This window comes from Eucyclogobius newberryi, unplaced genomic scaffold (assembly GCF_026437365.1).
Source record: "Eucyclogobius newberryi isolate DKJ021-1_F unplaced genomic scaffold, fEucNew1.0.hap1 SCAF_15, whole genome shotgun sequence".
NCBI classification, from domain to species: Eukaryota; Metazoa; Chordata; class Actinopteri; order Gobiiformes; family Gobiidae; genus Eucyclogobius; species Eucyclogobius newberryi.
The window spans coordinates 11,836,473-11,861,452 of NW_027315779.1; the positions used below are offsets into that span (position 1 = coordinate 11,836,473).

The window sequence follows — 24,980 nt, forward strand, 5'->3', positions numbered from 1 at the left end:
CATTTTTCTTCTCTCAGAACTATTCTTCTTCCCTCAGAACTATTCTTCTTCCTTCAATACCATTCTTCTTCCCTCGTGCCATTGAGCAAACAGAAATATCTGGTCAGACGCTTCCACCAAATCTGGGTTCAAAGGAAGTCATTTGTCAACAGCGGCACGTAGCAGTTTGAGCAGGAATGTGTGTGCGATCACTGTAATCTGGACCTGTCCCGGGGCGAGGGGGGAGGAGAGGGGGAGAGAGGGGGCAGAAAGGAGAGAGAGCAAAAGAGGAAGAGGGCAGGAAAGGGGAGAGGTGAAGGGGTGAGAGAGGGGAGAGGATGGGTGAGAGAGGGGTGAGGATGGGTGAGAGAGGGGTGAGGATGGGTGAGAGAGGGGTGAGAGAGGGGTGAGGATGGGTGAGAGAGGGGTGAGAGAGGGGTGAGAGAGGGGTGAGGATGGGTGAGAGAGGGGTGAGGATGGGTGAGAGAGGGGTGAGAGAGGGGTGAGGGTGGGTGAGGGTGGGTGAGGATGGGTGAGAGAGGGGTGAGAGAGGGGTGAGGATGGGTGTGGATGGGTGAGAGAGGGGTGAGGGTGGGTGAGGATGGGTGAGAGAGGGGTGAGAGAGGGGTGAGGGTGGGTGAAGATGGGTGAGAGAGGGGTGAGAGAGGGGTGAGAGAGGGGTGAGGGTGGGTGAGGGTGGGTGAGGATGGGTGAGAGAGGGGTGAGAGAGGGGTGAGGATGGGTGTGGATGGGTGAGAGAGGGGTGAGGGTGGGTGAGGATGGGTGAGAGAGGGGTGAGAGAGGGGTGAGGGTGGGTGAAGATGGGTGAGAGAGGGGTGAGAGAGGGGTGAGGGTGGGTGAAGATGGGTGAGAGAGGGGTGAGGGTGGGTGAGAGAGGGGTGAGAGAGGGGTGAGGGTGGGTGAGAGAGGGGTGAGGATGGGTGTGGATGGGTGAGAGAGGGGTGAGGGTGGGTGAGAGAGGGGTGAGAGAGGGGTGAGGGTGGGTGTGCTGGGGTTGTAAATCTAAATGACAGGAATGTGGACTGAGTCATCGCCGTCTTGTCCCAAAGTCCTGGACCGTAAACCCAGAACTAGACAAGAACTAGACCAGAATTGGACGAGAACTAGACCAGAAGTAGTCCAGAACTGAACCAGAAGTAGACAAGAACTAGAACTAGACCAGAACGGATCCAGAACTGAACCAGAACTACACCAGAACTAGACAAGAACTAGAACTAGACCAGAACTAGACCAGAACTGAACCAGAACTAGACCAGAACTAAAACAGAACTAGACCAGAACTAAACCAGAACTAGACCAGACTAGATCAGAACTAAACCAGAACAAGACCAGAACTTAACTAGAACTAGACCAGAACTGCTGAACCAGAACTAGACCAGAACTAAACCAGAACTAGATCAAGCTTCTGACTTGATTTATAGTCGTAAAGACCTTAATCCAGATCAGTTTTTCTTCAGTTTTCACTTTTCAGAGTGATGAAAATCTGTATATTACTGAAGTAGAAGCAAAAGTCAGAGAAAAATAAGTAGAAGCGTAAAAAGTATTTAGAGGAACTATACAAGTTTGTGTATAAAATGCTTGTAAGAAATCAGATTCATGATTTATGAGTTAATGTAATTGGTTCATGCCAACGTTTCCAGCTAAACTGTTTCTACAGGAAGTGACGAGTGTTTACTTTTTGTACTTTTGCCTGACAATGACCTTCATCAAAGTACGTACAAAAAGCTCAAAATAAAACTTAATTTATTTAAAACTTCATTGATACGTTGTGCCGCATTTTTACGACACACGGGGAAAGTTTCAGACACCAACAAGACATATTTCAGTCCTTCAAGTCCATTATGTTTAGCCTGTATGCTAATCACGATGCTAATCATTTACTAGCATTTTCTACCCAATTCGCTACAAATTTACCTTTTAAAATGCAGCTGTGCTTTTGTGCGACTTAATTTGTCGTCGTATAAATGTCAGAACCACAGCTGACAGTAACAATTAGAACTGTTCTGATAAATGAGCCGTTCACATTTGTTTACGTTAGCGACCTGAACCAAGATGGCCGCCGGTGGTGTGCGGGTCACGTGGACAGACAAAACATAAAAGTAACGCACAAATTCTGGAATTTCCAACGAACAGAAGCGAAGAATTACCGAAACAAATCATATATTGTCAACATAAAGCTTCGTTTGTCACTTTTACTTGTGACTCTTACTTCAAACAAAATATTACTCAAGCAGAAGTAAAAGAATGTTGTCAGAAAAAGTGCTAAAAAAAATCTACTCAAGTAAATGTAATGGAGTAAAAACATACAGGAAATCAAACTTAAAACGTCCTCTGAAAAAGTTTAATGACTCACCGCTGATTATTTCCTGTATTTTATGTTAATTAAACTCACTGTAAACTCCCTGTGGCTTTAGCGTACGCAGAATGACCTCATCTGAGTCACCTTGGTTTTGTTTTGATGCAACTTTTCTGTCCAGAATTTTACGGGGGAAATCGGGGGAAAACGGAAACGGCAAAAGGTTCTCGGACGAAGTGGGAATGCGCCTACGCTATGAAGACAAAAAAAAAAATAACATTTCCGATTTTTCTCACGGCAGATGAAAAGACAGGAAGGAAAGGGCTCAGGTCACACGCCACAAAAATGTGTAAAAACGAAAACCACAAAAGCGAAAGTGGGGACGGCGTTGAACATTGAGCGCGTTTCGTTGTGACGCGTTCGAAGAGACGACAGTGTGGCAGGTTTATACTGTCGTCAGTTGTTAACAATAAAGTTTCAGTTTGAACACAGAGGTTTAGTGCTGAGAGTAATGAGTGTTGTATTTCATCCAGCGCTACAAAAATAAATTGCCCTTTAAGAGGCATTGGTTATGAACAAAGTCATGTTTAACGGTGCACTTTACTTTTCAGGTGAAGGGTCTTGTCTCCATGGAGATGCTATTGCTGTTTATGTTCATTTGTCGCAGTTTAATTGCAGACAATACACTCGATATTCTAATTTTGCGCATTTCCTTTGCAATGGTATGCATTGATTTATTTTTAATATAACTTCCGCTTCTGTCCACACCACTTGGCAGAGTTACAGGCCGGATCTGTGGAAAGACGAGCTCACTCACAGTTAAGTCTATGTGGCAGGATAGACTTCATATTTCACTAAAACTTATTAAAAACAGCTATATTTCAGGTTTTACTAAACATTTTGCCAATTTGTCCCCAGTTTTTTGTAAAGTTTATAATTGTACTTCCTGGTTGGACATGGGCAGCAAATATGACATAGGTAGAGGTAATTCTACAGCTGTTACCTAGCAACCAGATGGTAAACAAGAGCCAAAATCCATATAAATGACACAACAGTGCTGCTTTGACAAACTATAATACCATGTAACACCTTTATTTTGTTTAAACTGTCAGAAAAGTGTCAATTAAGTGTAAACTGTGTGTGTTTTAATGGCACGTCGCCTTTTGATGACATCACAGAGGGATTCAATTTTAGAACTTAGCTCAACTTCTTGCAATTTTAAACTTTTATTTTTCATAAATTGTGTCAGAAGTAAAACTATGATACATATTTACCACAGGTTCTATACCACCAAACTAACCCAGGAGAACATGTCATGTGGACTTTAAGTGTGAACAGAACCGAACGGACGATGTTCTGGGACCGAAGCATGTTAGCATTTGGATAAAACAAGTTCAAATTAACTGAAAAAAACGAATCAAGATTAAAACCAGGTCTGAACCAAGACTAAACCAGGTCTAAACCAGATCCAAACTAGGACTAAAGAGGACCAAACTAGGTCTAAACCAGGTACAAACCAGGGCTAAACCAACCAGGTCTAAACCAAGTCCAAATCAGGACCAAACCAGGTCCAAACCAGGGCTAAACCAGGTCCAAACCAGGGCTAAACCAGGTCTAAACCAGGTCCAAACCAGGACTAAACCAGGGCTAAACCAGATGCAAACCAGGACTAAACCAGGGCTAAACCAGGTCCAAACCAGGATTAAACCAGGGCTAAACCAGGTCCAAACCAGGGCTAAACCAGGTCTAAACCAGGTCCAAACCAGGACTAAACCAGGGCTAAACCAGATGCAAACCAGGACTAAACCAGGGCTAAACCAGGTCCAAACCAGGATTAAACCAGGACTAAACCAGGCCTAAACCAGGACTAAACCAGGTCTAAACCAGGTATAAACCGGGTCTAAACCAGGACCATAGTTTTACGACATAGGTGTGTCAGTGTCTGTGCGACGTTTGGAGTGAGTCAGGTCTTAATGACAGAGTAACCCACCTGCTCCAAACTCACAGGACAAGAAAAGAGCAAAAGAAAGAGGGAGGGGGAGTGAAGAAAGAGAGAGAGGAGGAGAAAGAAGGAGGGGAAGGGGATGTGGGAGAGAGAAAGAGATAGAGATAGAGATAGAGAGAGAGAGAGAGAGAGAGAGAGAGAAGGAAGGGGAAAGAAGAGTGATAGAGACAGAGAGGTGGGCTAGAGGAAGGAGAAATAGGGGGAATGAAGGAGAAAGGAGTGTTGGTAGAAAGAGAGAGAGAGAGAGAGAGAGAGAGAGAGAAAATAAAATCATTGTATGATTGCAAAACCGTGCAACAAATGATTTCAATAACAATAAGACAACATTTTATCTGTATTGCACTTTGACTTAAAATCTCAGATAAACATATTTTATTTTTTCAAAAGGGAAAAGTTAATTTGTGAACTCTCTGTGGGCCTTGAGGTGGATTTTATAATAATAATTATGATTATTGGGATCAGCAAATACTGGGCACAGCAGCATGACAAATATTATACATTGGTTTTGTTTAAAATATAAGTTCTTAAAGTCATCATCACAGTTAAATATGTAAACTTCAGGTGCCTTATTTACACCTTGTTTTGCCTGGTTTTAACATGAATCAGGTTTTGGTCATCAACAGTGAAGAAAAGGGTGTTGACACTGAGAAAAGGTCAACCGCTATTCACAACACCTTCTTCAGCAGAAGATGCAGAGGAGAAGGTCAGACAAAGCAGAAGATGCAGAGGAGAAGGTCAGACAAAGCAGAAGATGCAGAGGAGAAGGTCAGACGGAGCAGAAGATGCAGAGGAGCGGCTCAGACGGAGCAGAAGATGCAGAGGAGAAGGTCAGATGGGGCAGAAGATGCAGAGGAGAAGCTCAGACGGGACAGAAGATGCAGAGGAGCGGCTCAGACGGGGCAGAAGATGCAGAGGAGCGGCTCAGACGGGACAGAAGATGCAGAGGAGAAGGTCAGACGGGACAGAAGATGCAGAGGAGAAGGTCAGACGGGGCAGAAGATGCAGAGGAGAAGGTCAGACGAAGCAGAAGATGCAGAGGAGAAGCTCAGACGGGAAAGAAGATGCAGAGGAGAAGCTCAGACGGGACAGAAGATGCAGAGGAGAAGCTCAGATGGGGCAGAAGATGCAGAGGAGCGGCTCAGACGGGGCAGAAGATGCAGAGGAGCGGCTCAGACGGAGCAGAAGATGCAGAGGAGAAGGTCAGACGGGGCAGAAGATGCAGAGGAGAAGGTCAGACGAAGCAGAAGATGCAGAGGAGAAGCTCAGACGGGGCAGAAGATGCAGAGGAGCGGCTCAGACGGGGCAGAAGATGCAGAGGAGCGGCTCAGACGGGGCAGAAGATGCAGAGGAGAAGGTCAGACGGGGCAGAAGATGCAGAGGAGAAGGTCAGACGAAGCAGAAGATGCAGAGGAGAAGCTCAGACGGGGCAGAAGATGCAGAGGAGCGGCTCAGACGGGGCAGAAGATGCAGAGAAGGTCAGAGGGGGCAGAAGATGCAGAGGAGTAGGTCAGACGGAGTAGAAGATGCAGAGGAGAAGGTCAGATGGAGCAGAAGATGCAGAGGAGAAGGTCAGACGGGGCAGAAGATGCAGAGGAGTAGGTCAGACGGAGTAGAAGATGCAGAGGAGAAGGTCAGATGGAGCAGAAGATGCAGAGGAGAAGGTCAGACGGGGCAGAAGATGCAGAGGAGTAGGTCAGACGGAGTAGAAGATGCAGAGGAGTAGGTCAGACGGAGTAGAAGATGCAGAGGAGCGGCTCAGACGGGGCAGAAGATGCAGAGGAGCGGCTCAGACGGGGCAGAAGATGCAGAGGAGAAGGTCAGACGGGGCAGAAGATGCAGAGGAGTAGGTCAGACGGAGTAGAAGATGCAGAGGAGAAGGTCAGATGGAGCAGAAGATGCAGAGGAGAAGGTCAGACGGGGCAGAAGATGCAGAGGAGTAGGTCAGACGGAGTAGAAGATGCAGCGGAGAAGGTCAGATGGAGCAGAAGATGCAGAGGAGAAGGTCAGACGGGGCAGAAGATGCAGAGGAGTAGGTCAGACGGAGTAGAAGATGCAGAGGAGCGGCTCAGACGGGGCAGATGTTTGTGTCTTGTGACAAACCGCTGACCTCTTCATGAACCTCATGAGGCGTTCAGGTGCTGCAGGATAAATTCTCGCTTGACTTTGTAACGAGCAGAAACTATGTAAACGATGTCAGAGGTACTTGTGTTCTGGAGTGTTGCAACTACTTTCTACGTAAAGTTACAGCTATGATTGGACTATAGTAATACTGAATAATAATGAGTATGTGGACTAGGACTAAACCAGGACTAAAACAGGACTAAACCAGGACTAAACCAGGAATAAACCAGGACCAAACCAGGGCTAAACCAGGACTAAACCAGGGTTAAACCAGGAATAAACCAGGAATAAACCAGGACTAAACCAAGGCTAAACCAGGGCTAAACCAGGACTAAATCAAATCAAATCAAATCAATTTATTTTTGTAAGGCCCAAAATCACAACAACAGTTGCCTCTGAGGGCCACAGGGAGAAATGAATCAACAATGTCTGTGGTGGCGAGGGACGATGTCCCAGGGTCCTCTGTCCTTAGACTCTCCTTCTCGGCCAGGAAAAACTACAAAAAAAACCTCTTTGGGAAAGACTAAACCAGGACTAAACCAGGGCTAACCCAGGGCTAAACCAGGACTAAACCAGGGCTAACCCAGGGCTAAACCAGGACTAAACCAGGGCTAAACCAGGGCTAAACCAGGGCTAAACCAGGGCTAAACCAAGGCTAAACCAGGTCTAAACCAGGACTAAACTAAGGCTAAACCAGGGCTACACCAGGACTAAACCAGGGCTAACCCAGGGCTAAACCAGGACTAAACCAGGGCTAAACCAGGGCTAAACCAGGGCTAAACCAAGGCTAAACCAGGTCTAAACCAGGACTAAACTAAGGCTAAACCAGGGCTACACCAGGACTAAACCAGGGCTAACCCAGGGCTAAACCAGGACTAAACCAGGGCTAAACCAGGGCTAAACCAGGGCTAAACCCAGGGCTAAACCAGGACTAAACCAGGGCTAAACCAGGACTAAACCAAGACTAAACCAGGGCTACACCAGGACTAAACCAGGGCTAAACCAAGGGCTAAACCAGGACTAAACCAGGGCTAACCCAGGGCTAAACCAGGACTAAACCAAGGCTAACCCAGGACTAAACCAGGGCTAAACCAGGGCTAAACCAGGACTAAACCAAGGCTAAACCAGGGCTAAACCAGGTCTAAACCAGGACTAAACTAAGGCTAAACCAGGGCTACACCAGGACTAAACCAGGGCTAAACCAGGACTAAACCAAGACTAAACCAGGGCTAAACCAGGACTAAACCAGGGCTAAACCAGGGCTAAACCAGGACTAAACCAGGACTAAACCATGACTAAACCAGGGCTAAACCAGGACTAAACCAGGACTAAACCAGGGCTAAACCAGGACTAAACCAGGGCTAAAACAGGACTAAACTAAGACTAAACCAGGAATAAATCAGGTCTAAACCAGGACTAAACCAGGGCTAAACCAGGACTAAACCAGGACTAAACCAGGACTAAACCATGACTAAACCAGGGCTAAACCAGGGCTAAACCAGGACTAAACCAGGACTAAACCAGGACTAAACCAGGGCTAAACCAGGACTAAACCAGGGCTAAACCAGGACTAAACAAAGACTAAACCAGGAATAAATCAGGTCTAAACCAGGATTAACTCAAACACTCAAGAATCGATGGAAAGGGTGCATTTGGTTTGTTCGTCCCAGTCTGAGCAGAAACGTGTGCGCGACCGACGACTCTAATCTAATCGTTTCCATCTTGTTCTCTTTTTTTTCCTTCTTTTCGCCCACTTCAGAGCTGCCACTTCACACAGGCAGGCAGGAGGAGGAAAGCGAGGGGAATGGGCTGCATGTGTGCTCCAGCTCAGACTGAGGGGGTTTAAAAGGCTACCACTATGGAGATGTAGACTCTAGTTTGAATAAAGAGCAGAGGTTAATCTTGTCCAGCTTTAGCGTTCAAATGATACAAAATAATAGTAAGCGCTATCTGGGCTGTACACACACGAAAAGAGCTTGTATAACAAAATGTCAAAAAAAAGAAACTATTTCAGATTTTTGTCAATAATACACTTTCTTTGTAAATACTCTCGACCTAGAAGCCTTCAGTCATCACATTTCAACTTGTATTTGGTCTCAATGTAGATATCATGTACTTTCCCATGATTCAGTTGGAACAGAGCTCCAAATGACACAGGTTTTCCTCTGATAAATCTATGGGAAGTTTGTCCAACTTCTTCACCTCCATCGACACTTTAAATGTCCATTTTATAAATCATGACATCATACTGGATTTTCTATTTTGACAAATAAAAATAAATGGTAAAACCTTTATTTTGTTGAATTCAAGGTGGGACAGGTGGGGCAAATGGGACAGGTGGTACAGATGGTACAGGTGGGGCAAATGGGACAGGTGGTACAGATGGGACAGGTGGGGCAGATGAGACAGGTGGGGCAGATGAGACAGGTGGTACAGATGGTACAGGTGGGACAGATGGGACAGGTGGGACAGATGGGACAGGTGGTACAGATGGTACAGGTGGGGCAGATGGGACAGGTGGGGCAGATGAGACAGGTGGGGCAGATGAGACAGGTGGGACAGATGGGACAGGTGGTACAGATGTTACAGGTGGGACAGGTGGGGCAGGTGGGGCAGATGAGACAGGTGGTACAGATGGTACAGGTGGGACAGATGGGACAGGTGGTACAGATGGTACAGGTGGTACAGATGGTACAGGTGGGGCAGATGGGACAGGTGGGGCAGATGTTACAGGTGGTACAGATGGGACAGGTGGGACAGATGGGACAGGTGGTACAGATGGTACAGGTGGGGCAGATGGGACAGGTGGGGCAGATGAGACAGGTGGGGCAGATGAGACAGGTGGGACAGATGGGACAGGTGGTACAGATGTTACAGGTGGGACAGGTGGGGCAGGTGGGGCAGATGAGACAGGTGGTACAGATGGTACAGGTGGGACAGATGGGACAGGTGGTACAGATGGTACAGATGGTACAGATGGTACAGGTGGGACAGATGGGACAGGTGGTACAGATGTTACAGGTGGGACAGGTGGGGCAGATGGGACAGGTGGGGCAGATGAGACAGGTGGGGCAGATGGTGCAGGTGGGACAGATGGGACAGGTGGGGCAGATGAGACAGGTGGGGCAGATGGGACAGGTGGGGCAGATGAGACAGGTGGGGCAGATGGTACAGGTGGGGCAGATGGTACAGGTGGGGCAGATGGGGCAGATGGGGCAGATGAGACAGGTGGTACAGATGGTGCAGGTGGGACAGATGAGACAGGTAGGACAGGTGAGACATGTGAGACAGGTGTAGCTGACACTAGAGAGGGTATGTACCGGTACCTGTTTTCTGGCTCATGTCCGTGGGCAGGTGGGGCGGGCTGGCGCTGAACGGGTCGTTGCTGTACGGCAGCAGAGACGAGAGCGGGTGCATCCCATGAGACTGTTGCACCACCGACACTTTGTTCGACTGCAAGTGACACAAACACACAAGTCAATCAATCAATGAATTAATGAATCAATCAATGAATCAATCAATCAATCAATCAATCAGCATTTATCTATGGAGGTCTTTACAACCCTCAAGTGCTTTTTTACTCAAATAAAGTTAACACACTGAGAAGTTTAACAAAGTCTAGCCCAAGTCTTTTGGGTTGAGTTTTGAGTTCTTTCAAATCTTTATTCAAAAACTTATTTTTGAAATGTTATGAACATTTTCCTTAGTCTTGGTCACAAATAGAGATAGAATAGAGAGAGAACAAAGTTTATTCCCGTAAGTTGAACTAATATACGCTCTTAACAACTGATGTATAATGTATAAACCTAATTTACCTGGAAGGACAAAACATTAAATAAAGCATAATAATCAACACAAAAATGTGAAAAACCTCTCGTATTTGAAGGAGCAGTGCAAAAAAAATGTTATTTTATTTAATTGCATTTATTTATGTCAACAGGCCTGGGGCTGTTGGCTGTTAGTTACGACCGATTAATTGGTCGACGGTCTTAGTCAACTTCGTCATTTGCATTAGACGACTTTAATTACTTTATTGGGGTTTTTAAGGGTTTAATTGGACCGCAGCAGAAGATGACCGAGAGTCAGCTGGAGATTTGTGAAATTACTCTGCCTTTTCACACACAAATATGCAATTTACCTGTGCTTTTCTTCTCTCTGGGTCAGTTAAGTGGCTGGACTTTGGTCGAACGTACAGTAATCATAAAAAAAAAAAAGATGCTTGTTCCAGATTACAGGTTTGGAAGCTCATTTCCACCCGCGGTAATTACATCATCACAAAGCTTTTGTCACAGCAGGAAAAGTGATCAAAACTTCATGACAAGAAAGCATTACACCCTCAAATATACTACCCAAGTAGAAGTAAAACCTCCCCGCAGTTAGTGATGCACCGTCTTGGATCAAAGATTTGGTATTCATGCCGGTTTTCGTCCATGTTCGCGTTTACAAATGTCGGCCGTTTTGTTTCTAGACACCAATGACGCCGCGGAGGTTCTGGCTCGTCATCGGCGGTCGGCGAGCCACACACCACTGTTTGAACTGCCGTGTGCGGTGGCCGGAGAGCTGTGTTTTGGCTCGGAGGGAGGCGCAGTAAACGCTTTGGACGCGGTGGGTGGATTTGTATAGACGTTTGTGTAATTTCAGCGTTCTGAGGACTCACAGGAGACCAGTGTACAGTTACAGAAGGAACAGCGCTCACGGCTTTACCACACTCCGCCTACATTGTATATCCAGACCATGAATTTGCCTGTTAAACTCTCACAGTTATCATCTTTTCTGTTCTCATGATTATATTTTGACCTGTATTATCACGATTATAAATAAACGGAATAATCTAGAGCAGTGTTTGCCCTCCGTTTGCTAAATAAGGGACAAATACCGGTATTGGCCTATATATTATAAGGTAAAAGTTTATTGGTTATATTATTATTACATGTGTTATTTCCATGCCTAATGGTATTTAAATTAATTAAATAATGCAATAAAACATCTTAACATTCTATACTGTACACGCCGGTATAAAATGAAATAGAAAAAAAGTCGCCACCTGGATTTAAACTTTTCTGAAACAACCGTGTGGAAAGACGAATCCCGTGGTCATGGAATAGATGTTATTGAAACAAAGCCATAGCAAATGTGTGCAGCAATGTTGTTTTTTTGACAGGCAGTGTATTTTAGGACATCTGGGCATTCATAAGTATTGTCTATAGTTTGTTTAATTTCATTCACACAAAAAATAATGAATGAATGGATCGTCTGCGGATCTTATCTTCACTACAATAAAGACAATTCAGTCAACAACTCCACATTTATCTGTGAAACAAATAATGCTCACAACAGCTTTGCCTAAATTGCTAGGTTCGGCTTGCATTTTGTCTACTTACAATACAGATTTCCAGTGAGCTTATGTTTCTTAAACTTATTTTAACTTAAAGGCCTATCACAATAACATATTTTGATATGCTACAAGAAATGTCACGATATTATTGAAACTACTAAAAAAATCTGTGACCAGTTTTGTAGTTGGTTGGTGCCCCATAAAGAGCAATAAAAGTTACTTATTTCACTCTCTATTACTCAAATCTAATTTAACATTTTAACATTCCCCAAAGCCCAAACAAAACACACCCCATAAATACTGAGCCCCAAATATTGATCTTTCTCTCATATATTGATTGATAAGTTCAGTCCCACTTATTTATTCAGCGTTATGTTTAGGTTTTCTGTCATCCCACACCAATCTGCCCTTTTAAAACAAGTGCAGTTTGATCTTAGCTTAGCCTCCTTAGCGTAGCCTCCTTTTTAACCCCTGTGTTGTGAGAGCGACGGTCTCGAAAGTGCGTTTGAATCGGCTAACGCGCTGTGGAAAACGCTGCCTCGCGCTGATAAGGTATTCACTTTGTCTCCCAGCGGGAGGGCCGCGCCGAGCCCGAAATCAAACGCCTCGCGCCGCAGACCGTCCGCGCTCCGGAAAAAAAAAACATGCAAATCACGCGCGGAAACAAAATCATTCGCCCCAACTTTAGTCGGAAATATTTATCATCGTGGGGATCAGCAAATATCCACTTTCAAAGAGTTGGGGAGATGCACAAAATGTAAACAAATAGAAGCAGTGGGGAAAGCGGGGGAAGCGTCGGGGTCAAGCCAGGAACGGTGGAGGAGGCGGGTGAGTAGTGATTCCGAAATGTACGTTGGGTTGTCTGGGCTCAACTAGGAAACGACCGGTGTAACAGGCCAGATTAACCCCTGCCCAGACCAAACCTGGGTATAGTTTGGTCAGACCCGGGGGTAAACAGTCCTAGGCCAAGAATCTGCTCAAGAATCTGCAGCGATAGGACAACACGCTGAGAAACACTGACTGTACCGTACGGACAACCTGAACGTTTGCGAGAGTTTTCTGTGTTTTATCTATTATTCTGTGTGTCTTTGAGTTCCAGTTACAGGCAACATCTAACTATTACCTGGAAGTGAGAGTGAGAGAGATATTAGCTTTACTAATCAGATTGCAACGTGGATTTGAATAAAAAATAGGCCCTCGTAAAAAATAATGGACGACTCAAACCGCTCCATCGATTAAGGAATGGACTAATGACATAGCAGACAAACGCACAACGGGAACAATAACCTCAGGACTCAAGAAATAAAAAATAGACAAATTTAAAAAACAATGGACAAAATGGGACAATTATTCCGAACTTAATATGCTCTAATTCTTCTTTTTTCATTGTTTCTTTTCTGATGCCACTCCCATATTGTCTACCATATTTTCGTTTTGACTGGGGTGTGACTTATACTTATATGTATACTTCTATACTTATACTCCGAAGCGACTTATATGTGATATTATTTGTTATTTTCACACTTGCAACCACATTTCATACTCCAGTGCAACTTATATGTGTTTTTTTCTTCTCTATTATGCATTTTTGGGCTAGTGCGACTTATACTCGGGGAAATGCGGTACTTTTATTTATCGTTCATTGTGTGTGATCGCTGTGTTTTTTTATCTGTTATTTTCTGTTGTTGTTTTGTTTTTGTTAATCTATGTTCTAATAAAAAAATGTAAAAAAGCAAAAAAATTAAAATAAATATAGAGCTACTGCTAATGTCTGCAGCACTTTTCTACTTGGACTTGGCCTGGACCCAGACCTGGGCCTGTAACACCGGGTCTAAACCACGTCTAACTCTGGACTGAGCCAGGACTGCCCTTCAGGACTAAACCAAGACTGACTTGTAAACCAACACAGGCGACTGACCGAGAAACCTCAAATTATAAAGCTCTAGAGGGTGAAACATGCCGCCCGTGCCACTGCTCCGGACACTGAAGGACGGGTCAAATGCAGACGGTGCTTCTCTCCAGAGACATTTCAGCGCACCACGGTTTTCAAGTTTAAGGGATCGACCGATATGTTTGTTTGTTTTTCCACAAATTGAAAAAGTTGGTCCAAGTTATTTCATCCAGTCGGCTCTGTTCCCGTCAACAATTTTCAGTTTCTTTTTGCTCTTTTTGCTGCTGCCGAAAGTACATTTCACATGTATCCATCCATGCTTCCATTGTTGGTGTTTTACATCCGAGACACAGTGTTTTAAAGTCAAATGGAATATCAGTAGGGCTGGGAGATAATCCCAATAATGAGAAATGTGTAAAAACATGTCAAGTTGAGGGTTTAATTAGGTAATATAAGTGTCTGTAATCATCACATATTATCACAATATCACCTTATTCTCTTATTTGAAGCTTTTTGTTAATTGTTTTACTCTGAACTAGGGATGTCACGATATAAAATTGAGTGTTGAGTCTGCGACCAAACAACAGTCAAATCTTACATTTTTGTTTATTCCTGTGGTTTAACATGTTCCTGTTCCACAAGTTTGTGACCGGCTCTACGAACTTGAAAGTTAAATTTGACCAAAAACGCCAAATAAAAAAAAGTTCTTTACATTTACATCTATGTTTTGGACGATAGATTGAACTAAAATCAATACACGATCACAATTATTATTTTTTGGTCCTTACAATTATATTGTGACCTGAATAATCACAATCATCGCTACTATGAACAATATACCTGATAATCAAACGCGGCACAACTTCAACACCTATTGCTCACAGGGTCAGCCTTATGCTCCCCGAGATATAGGTTTGGGTTTAATGCTGCTATATTTTATGCTGTAAAACCATACATTTATGCACAACTTTTGGGGCTGTGGAACCTGAACCAGTATCCTATGCTAGTATTAGCGTAGTTCCCCCGTTCATAGAAAAGGGGGAACATAGGTATCGGGGAACATAGGTACCATTGCTCACCTTCCTTTAGCTGTTGTCCAATATATATATTATTATAAGCTGAATAAAATATTTAGTCGACTGATAAATCGACAAACTGATTGACTAAAAGCGCAAAAGGCCGACGGCGCTAATGGAGAACATGCGAGCGCCTCCGAAACCAAACTTCGGGCTCATTTCTAACCATTCCTGACAGCTTTTTCTCTTGATCGCTCCCCCGACGCGCCCGCCGCACTGTTAGCACATGTACATTAGCACACATCTGTCGCGACTTCAAACGACTCCCCCCGACGTGCCGTGCCGCCTTGCCGCCGCACTCGGGCCACAAAACGCTGTGCTCGTCCTGCCCTCTTCCTCGGGGTAATTAGCCTGAGCCTTGAAGTGTCTTTTTCTACCCTTGCCGCTTTTCTCCCTGTGTGTGTGTGTTGTGTTTTTTTAACGCACATTTGGGGAGCATGCGTTTTTAACCCGTAATTACTCAAACGCTCTGTGTTTAACCTCCTCCGAGACGGGGAAAAGTGGCAGCACCTGAAGACGGGGCGAGTAGGTACACGCAGGCCCGGCATCACAAACGCCGCGCGCCCGCATACGTTGCCGCGGCGGTTAAAGAGGGATACGGGGAAACTATGGGGGCCCTTTAATTTGGGGAAGCCACCCACGCAGCCGAGAGTAAATATTATGGGAGGAAAAAGTCATATTCAAATTGCGTGTAAATACAGGTTTTTCTCGGGTAAATTCTGGTGCGGATTGATTTAGGACAAAGTGTAGACATGTTATTGTAGCCATATGGAGCAGGACGGCTTTTTAGTCCTGCTCTGGTAAAACTAGACCTGGATTAGTCCTGGTGCAGACTTAGTTTGGAACTGGTTTAATAAAGCGAGCCCTGTTCAGTCCTGATTTGCGGTCCAGGTTTGGTTTACATTTGGTTTAGGCCTGGTTTAGTCCTGGTTAAGGTGAAAAGCTGGTTAAGACCTGGTTTAGTAAGGCTAGATCCGGTTTATGCCGAGACCGATTTAGTCCTGATTTTTAGTCCAAATTTAGTTCCGATTTAGATCTGGTTTGCAACAGGTTTCGACCTTATTAAGACCTGCTTTGGACCGGTTTAAGTAAAGCCAGACCTGGTTTAGTCCTGGATAAGACCCGTTTAGTAAAGATACTGGTTTAGAACATGTTCACATATGGTTTGGACCTGGTTTAAAACTGGTTTAGTGAAACAAGATCTGTCTGTTTAGTCTTGATTTATAGTCCAAGTTTAGTTTAGTTCACATCTGGTTTAGGACTGGTTAAGTCCTGGTTAAGGCCTGGCTTTGAACTGCTTAAAACTGATTGAAGTTTTGACCTGGTTTATTTAGGTTTCAGTCCTGGTTGAGACCCGTTTAGTCTTGGTCTAGTTCACATTTGGTTTAAACCTGCTTTGAACCTGGTCTGGGTCTGGTTTAGTAAAGCATTTAGTTCTTGTTTTGCCCTATAATATAGTCTGGTTTAAACTTGGTTAAGGCCCAGTTTAGAACCTGATGTGGACCAGGTTTGGATGGTTCAGTCTGGTCCGGGTTTAGTTCTAATTCTGATTCTGATCCTGGTTTAGACTTGATTTTATTGTATTTTTTTTTTTTTTTTTTTTTCAAATTAAATAACTTTCTATCTAAATTTGATCAAGATGTACAGAGGAGACTTTTTAATCAGGTCCATTTATTAACATGAATAAAGTCAAATTTCTTCCTCCAAAGTCTAAACTCTGGCCCAAACCTCGTGCTTTTACTGACACACGATTAGCTGTAGACTTCTCCAGGAAAAAATACAAAAAAAACAAGCTGACACTTTAGAAACGATTTGATCTCCATTTCATTAAATTCCGATTAATTCAACCTGCGATTACGTGCGACATTATGCATTCTCTCTCCTTCACAAATCCAACACACTCTAATCTAATCCATGACATTAATTCTCTTTCATAAATGCCCCGTTTTGTTTTGTCTTTGATGGCCGGCGAGCGAAGTGCCGTCCGGAGTCCACTCGCTCCCCAAAACGCCACACTTCCCCGGGCTCAGATCCCTTTGTGTCTGCCCCCTTTGCTCCATAAAAGGGTTTGATTGCCGCACTTGAGACGCACAAAGCCAGAAAAGGTGAGGCTAGCATCTCATTCGCGGCTCCTTCTCCCAAAAGTGTTTCAAGGCCATTGTCCGGCGAGGAACGTGAGATTAAAGACGACGGGTTCACAAAAGCTTTCATTTCGAATACAAAAGACACCTCCTCGGTAGAATACATTGATCAATCTAAGGTTAACTGAATGTCTCTGCGACTGCCGATAGCTTTCCCCCCTAGCTGACTGTCTCTCCAAGCTAACGCTAACTTTTATTAAAATGTAAAGTATAGAACAAAACCTAAACAATTACAATTTAGAGTAAAGACTGCCTGATAGGTTTTATTTGTAGAATACTTTGTTTTGACTCAAAATTAGCATAAGCGTTAGCATTGACGCACTTCCCTTTATCAACACAGGCGTATCCCTAAATTCGTAGCGTTTAGTTCGACTCGGCAGACATATAGAAAAAAACAATGTGTTCCAGTCATCCTCGGAGGTCGGTGACGTTTTCTCAGAGTTTCTGCGTTACAGTCGCCACGTCGGAAAAAAACAATCACCAGTTTCATACGGGAACGACACAACGAGGAAAGTGTTCGAATCAGTCAAACTGCGAGTCCATTTAAAGTGTCTATGTCAGGTTGAATGTCTCATTGAACTAAAATGAAGTGAAGATAAATATATTTAACATTAAAAAAAAAAAAAAAAAAAAAGCCCAAGGCTCATTTTTAGGCGTCTAATTGTACTTCCTGGTTGTAAATGATGACATCACGCTAGGAAATTAGCTTGCAATCACTGGGCCAAAACTAGGGTTGCCAACTATCTCAACCCCAAATGAGGGACACTTTCTTTCAGGTGCCAACAGCTGACCAATAATAATTACAGAAATTACAAGGCGTCATTAGCCATACCATAAACCTACTAATTTCAGTGTATCTTTGGCAAACCACTACTGTACTTGCTTGGATGTATTGTTCATGGGAATAGTGAAGACAATTTTTAATTATTATTAAGTTTCTCTCAAATGTCATGTTAGCATTAGACTATAACCATATGCTGCAGACACTGAACTGAACTGACGCTTTACCTTCTGTTTCCCTTTATGGATTTGAATAATACTTGATCTTGAGCTGGCGGTGGCAGTCAGAGCGCGAGGACAGGCCAGGTATTTAACCTCGGTGCGCGCTGATTGGCTGAGACGCGCGTCTGTCACGGTAATTCCAGGAAGTGGAGCTTCGAGAGGCGCGTGGTGTATGCGTAGCGCGTTTGCAGTAGCCAATTATTGGCCGGCGAGGCTGTGATAGGAATACGGGACTTGAGATGTCCCGGACGGGACAAATCAAAACCACCCATAATTCGGGACGTCCCGGGCAATCCGGGACGGTTGGCAACCCTAGCCAAAACGTATCTATGGTCAATTTATTCAACAAAAATATATGAGAGCTACTTTATTATTATTAGGCCCGAGCGCCACAAGCTGGCGAGAGGCCTATTAATCTCGTAAGGCCGTGCGAAGCACGGCTGCGAAAGTGCGCACGAAATCGAGCGCAAAGCGCTCGCCCACTTCCAAACACTCACTAATGCACTCCTTCACTCACGCACGCCCCGTGCATACTAATTAGTAGTAGGAAAATGGAACATTACCGTTGTAAACGGGCAAAGCCCGTGCAAAAGTGCGCACTAAACGAGCACTTTACATTGGGATGACGAAAAGCACTCATTTGCCCTAAGTAGCTCACGAATACGTTCCCCATCTCTTGCATGTTCCGTGCATATAAGCATGTAATGCAAAAATTGTAAATTGTAAATGATGCAGTTAAAAAGTTGGGATGTAATAAGTGTCACTTCCTGTTATTTTCTACAGATGTTTCTACTTTTTCTCCAGAAATAGCAACCTGATTGTTGTAAAACTATAATTTATATTAAAACAGGTATGAATACACAAAATAAAGTCAAAATTATGACATTTAAGGGTGAATTTCTGCTTTTGTTTACATTAGCTCTGTGTTAGCAACGCTAGCAACATTGGCATAGCCGTGCATATATACATACAGACAGCGGGAGAGTGAAATAACACTCAAAGTACTATCATTAATGAAGCTGTCCGGGGTTTATCTTTCACCAAACACAGGGTGAAGACAAGTTCAATTTTCTAACTCTAAATCTATCGATATTTAACACACGGAATGTATCGGTCAATCAACTACTGCGATAATACTAATACAACAATACAACAGCAGATTACACACACACACACGCACAGACAGACACACTAACAAACACACACACAAACACACACACACAGACAGATACAAACACACAAGCACGCACACACCCACACACGCATGCACACACAAACACACACACACACACACATGCACACACAAACACACACACAGACAGACACAAACACACGCACAGACAGACACAAACAAACACACAGACACAGACACACAGACACACAGACACACAGACAAACACACACACAACACACACAACACACACACACACAGACAGACAGACACAAACACACGCACAGACAGACACAAACAAACACACACACAGACAGACACAAACAAACACACACACACACACACAAACACACACACACACACACGTCTATATGTCCAGCTGTGGGCAGAGACGTTCTCACTCACATTCACTCTTAAAGTGCAGACTTGTACCTGTGTTCTGACGCAAAGATAAAAGCCACGACGATCTGCTGATGAATCAAAGGCGTTTCATGTTTGGATGCGCGCTACATTTCCGGACGCTCTCAAACACGTCGGGCTAATTGGAATTCTGAAAGAAACGCACTCTTTGAAGTAATTATATCTTTGATGTAATCGACAAACGGACATTTTATTATTCAGTTTTGAAGGTTTGGCGCTGGAGTTCATCACGTTTCAGAGGATTGGTGGAACGGCAGATGCACAACACCAGCTGACTTTGTTTTAACATAGAAACAATAGTCAATACTCAGGTAAGAATCATTACTAAAGCTGGAAGATTGAGAAGATGCTAAAAATAAAAACAGCTGATTATAGATTAAAAAAAGTTATGTTGTAGATGTAGACTAGGGCTATTCAACCTGAGGCCCGGGGGCCAAATCAGGCCCTCCAAGCGATCTAATCCGGCCCACAACCCATCTTCCAAATATATTTAGAAAAATCTTGTTGACTGTAATTGTGGGTTAACTCTAGTTTAGACCTGGTTAGTCTTAGTTTAGCCCGAGTTTACTTCTGCTTTAGACCTGTTTGGGTTCTGGGTTAGTCCTGGGTCAGTCCTGGTTCTCGTCTTAGTTTAATTCTGGTTCAGTTCTGGCAGGGCAATTTTGCAAAGTGATGTTGGTAAAGCATTTTGTATCTAGCAGTAGTCAACTCAACTTATTGAAATAGTCTTGGGGATGTTTTGTGCATAAATGTTACAGAGGCGTGTTGTGTTCGGTTAAATAAAGGTATAATGTGATATTTCTGCACTCAACTAATACATTTAAAGACATGTTTCAACACATTGAAAAATATCAACATATTCATATGTCAATATCGCTCACAATTTTGTATTGATAGAGGAAATGAAAAAAGAATAAATAAAGCTCATATATTAATTAAACAAAAACTGACCTTTCATGAATACTTTCAAATGTCTTCTGTATCAGAACTATTATAAGTCCACAAAATAAAATCAAAGAAATTACTATTTATTTTAGGTTGAATGTGACTTTATGTATCTATGAAACTCTCTCTGCTTTCTCTCCCCCTCTCTGTCACTCTCCCCCTCCCTCTCTTCTCTCTCTCTCTCACTCCTGGCTCTCTCGCCTCCCAATCACCCCTATCTCTCTTTCTCTCCCCCCTCACTCTCTCCCCCCCTCTCTCTCCCCTTCCTCTCTCTCTCCCCCTCTCTCTCTCCCCCCCCCTCTCTCTCTCTCTCTCTCTCTCTCTCTATCTTTCTCTCCCCCTCTCTCTTTTTCTATCCCCCTCCTCACTCTCTCACCCCTTCCTCTCTCTCTGGGTCTGGAAGTGATTGTCCCTCTGTGTCAGGACCAAATCACCGCCTACAAGTAACATCAAAGAGAACAAAACCAGAGAGAAACACGAATGTGTGTAAACCAGCAATGCCCTGACCAGGGACTAAAGACCTGACCAGGGACTAAAGCCCTGACCAGGGACTAAAGCCCTGACCAGGGACTAAAGACCTGACCAGGGACTAAAGCCCTGACCAGGGACTAAAGCCCTGACCAGGGACTAAAGACCTGACCAGGGACTAAAGCCCTGACCAGGGACTAAAGACCTGACCAGGGACTAAAGACCTGACCAGGGACTAAAGACCTGACCAGGGACTAAAGCCCTGACCAGGGACTAAAGACCTGACCAGGGACTAAAGCCCTGACCAGGGACTAAAGCCCTGACCAGGGACTAAAGACCTGACCAGGGACTAAAGACCTGACCAGGGACTAAAGCCCTGACCAGGGACTAAAGACCTGACCAGGGACTAAAGCCCTGACCAGGGACTAAAGCCCTGACCAGGGACTAAAGCCCTGACCAGGGACTAAAGACCTGACCAGGGACTAAAGCCCTGACCAGGGACTAAAGACCTAACCAGGGACTAAAGACTAGACCAGTTCTATACAGTGTCTCTATAAGAAATAATTTGACTATTGATTTGTGATAAATCATTAGGAGAACAACCAAATAGGGCCAGATTGGTGCTGGTGGTGTGTAATGCACACCTCCAGCTCCTCCTCCTCCCTCCTCACAGTGATATTCCCCTTGAACGAGCAGATTTCCCCGTGTGGAGTGTGGCTATGGAGCATGTCTTTACAAACCCGAGGGCAGAGGATTCAGCCTGAATCTTCAAAGACTCAAACCTTTCACACAGCGGAGGGTCACTCAAGCTACCGAAGCCCCACAGGCCAAAAACACAGCTGCGCACTTTGAGCTGTGCCACACTCAACAGACTGTCCATCAACAACAGAGGTCTCCCCGCTTTGAATTGGCCTCATTTATTAAAGAGTACAGCCTCCACTTGGATGTGTACGTACGGACAAAACGCAAATTTCAAGTGCGCAAAAATATATTCAGATTTCCAAATTTCCCTCCGTACGCACTCCTTCATGCACTTTGTCAAGTTTGAGGCACCATTTCACCATAAAAAGACAACGATAAGTGAGTTGTGAATGATATTTACCAAATCATGAGCCAATTATTACCCTTTACCCCTCCATTTCCCCATAAAAGGACAATGATTAGTGAGTTATGAATGATATTTATCTAATCATGAGCCGATAATGACCACATTAGATAGACCAAGACGAGGGGCTCAAAGGAAACACAGGCTCAGGAAACTTTAGTGAAAAGTACTGCAAGGGACTGCAACAAGTTAATCGATTAATCGCAACTAATCGATTACTGAAATAATTGTCAACTTATTAACTTAGTCTTCGAATAATCGTGAACTTGACCTATACACAGGTTATAAAACACGCCACAAGCTGAGAAAAACAGTTTAATGACTGTAATAGAGCTGTAATTCCATGAAAATTACGGGGAATTTTTTTAATTCATGCTGGTTTTTGTGCCTATGTTTTTAGTATTTTCTCATTTTGATTTTATTTTGTGTATTTGCCTGTTGTAGGGTTAAATGACAGTTTTACACCAATCACGTAGCTATTTGTGGAGAAAAAGTGGAAAATGACATCACACCAGATTTTTGCAGAATTTATGCAGAATTTACACAAAAGAAATTACTTTTTTGACCCCTAAACATTAAATCAACAAAAAAAAGGTGCTCTCATATATTTCTATTTGGCAAATTAAAAAATAATCGTCAATAGAAGGGTCTTGTGTTTGCAAGCTCCTAGTGTGATGTCATCACAAAACAGGAAGTACAATTATAAACCTAAGAATAGCTCATGCGAGCTATTCTGGAAAAACATTTTTAGCAAAATGTTTAATATAATGTTAACTCCATTTTAGTTCAATGAGTGGTCCGACCTGTAGGGGGCACTTTAAAACACTCTTTAGTCCATAAATGTGTTCCTCTAGCTCTATATCTATATATACATAGTACAAAGAAAGATTTTATTAAAAGGTTACACCGATTACACACTTGACTCGAGCGGATATTATCGATGTTGCGTCTTTGTTGTGGTTTTCCGTCGGCCATCTTTGTGCTGCCACGGCGTCTTCCTCACGACAGGGGTTTTCCCACTTCAGCATCAACAGTCAGTGTATTCTCCCTAATTCTGTCTCTCGACTGAACACATTCTCTACGTTCAGAGCTCAACACATTCTCTACATTCAGAGCTAAACACATTCTCTACGTTCAGAGCTAAACACATTCTCTATGTTCAGAGCTGAACACATTCTCTATGTTCAGAGCAAAACACATTCTCTACGTTCAGAGCTGAACACATTCTCTACGTTCAGAGCTAAACACATTCTCTATGTTCAGAGCTGAACACATTCTCTATGTTCAGAGCTGAACACATTCTCTATGTTCAGAGCAAAACACATTCTCTACGTTCAGAGCTGAACACATTCTCTACGTTCAGAGCTAAACACATTCTCTACGTTCAGAGCTGAACACATTCTCTATGTTCAGAGCAAAACACATTCTCTATGTTCAGAGCAAAACACATTCTCTATGTTCAGAGCTGAACACATTCTCTATGTTCAGAGCAAAACACATTCTCTATGTTCAGAGCTAAACACATTCTCTACGTTCAGAGCTAAACACATTCTCTATGTTCAGAGCAAAACACATTCTCTATGTTCAGAGCTGAACACATTCTCTACGTTCAGAGCTAAACACATTCTCTATGTTCAGAGCAAAACACATTCTCTATGTTCAGAGCTGAACACATTCTCTACGTTCAGAGCTAAACACATTATCTATGTTCAGAGCTGAACACATTCTCTACGTTCAGAGCTAAACACATTCTCTATGTTCAGAGCTGAACACATTCTCTATGTTCAGAGCTGAACACATTCTCTACGTTCAGAGCAAAACACATTCTCTATGTTCAGAGCTGAACACATTCTCTATGTTCAGAGCAAAACACATTATCTATGTTCAGAGCTGAACACATTCTCTACGTTCAGAGCTAAACACATTCTCTATGTTCAGAGCTGAACACATTCTCTACGTTCAGAGCAAAACACATTCTCTATGTTCAGAGCTGAACACTTTCTCTACGTTCAGAGCTAAACACATTCTCTACGTTCAGAGCTGAACACATTCTCTACGTTCAGAGCTAAACGCATTCTCTATGTTCAGAGCTAAACGCGCTCTCTATGTTCAGAGCTGCGCAGTTCATTTAATAATTTACTGAATGAGCGCGTCACAATTTGTGTTTTCGATGGACAAATCCTGCGGCCGCTTGTCCTTAAGAGTTTTTTGGACTCAAGTTTGGACTTAATGAAGCATGGAGACAACATCGCTTTGCCCGGAAAGTTCCACAGCGCGGCATTAGACTGTTCAACCTGACATCAGTTATCAAGCCACAAGTGTTTTTCAGTTGCAAACAACGGTAGCGTCCGTAGTCGGGGGCGTCGCATGCTCGTTCCCATGGAGACGGTTACGTTTAACACAGTCTTGCGGAACATTCCAGGCAAAGCTTTAGCATCACGTCGCAAGAAAAGTTCCATCGTGCACTTTTAAAGAGGAGGAATCAATTGACTTTAGAAGTGAGCGCGTTTCAGGCCGAGGTTTATTTTCGATCAAATTTATTTGGTTTTCATTTAAAATCAACCCCAAAAAAAAAAAAAAAATGTGTTTGATCGACGTTTGTAAAATGGAAACAAAATTACCTCCAAACTCAATTTGAAAATGGACACTGTCTTTCTAAGTCTTGTACCGTTATTGTGCTTTATGTTTTCTTTAAAAACGTAAAAACAGGGAAAAAAAAGAAATTGTGACCGATCTTGACAAGGCGGTGCATTTCCCCGCGCCGCCTTGCCTTTCATCTTGTCGCTTTCGCCCCGTCATTTCTACAGCCGACCACAAAACCTACGGACGAGTTGCGATCACATCCGGGACTTTGAAAACCAAAAATCAGATACATAAAGGCACAGGAAACCCCACAAAAGGTCAAAATATTCTCCAAAATGTGTATCCAAAACCACAGCTGAACAAGTTTAGATTCTTTTTTATGATGACGTGACTAGATTTGACACATTTTGAGTAGAATATT

General features: G+C 43.6%; 1 protein-coding gene across 2 annotated transcripts in view; it reads right to left on the reverse strand.

Annotated features, from left to right (window-relative positions):
* tcf7 (transcription factor 7) overlaps window positions 1-24,980 on the reverse strand; it is an 88,660-nt gene that overhangs the window by 22,105 nt on the left and 41,575 nt on the right. For both annotated transcript variants that reach the window (XM_072446041.1, XM_072446040.1), the window contains one exon: window positions 9,749-9,875. In XM_072446041.1, the coding sequence (XP_072302142.1) occupies window positions 9,749-9,875 (127 nt within the window). The remainder of the gene's footprint in view (window positions 1-9,748; window positions 9,876-24,980) is intronic.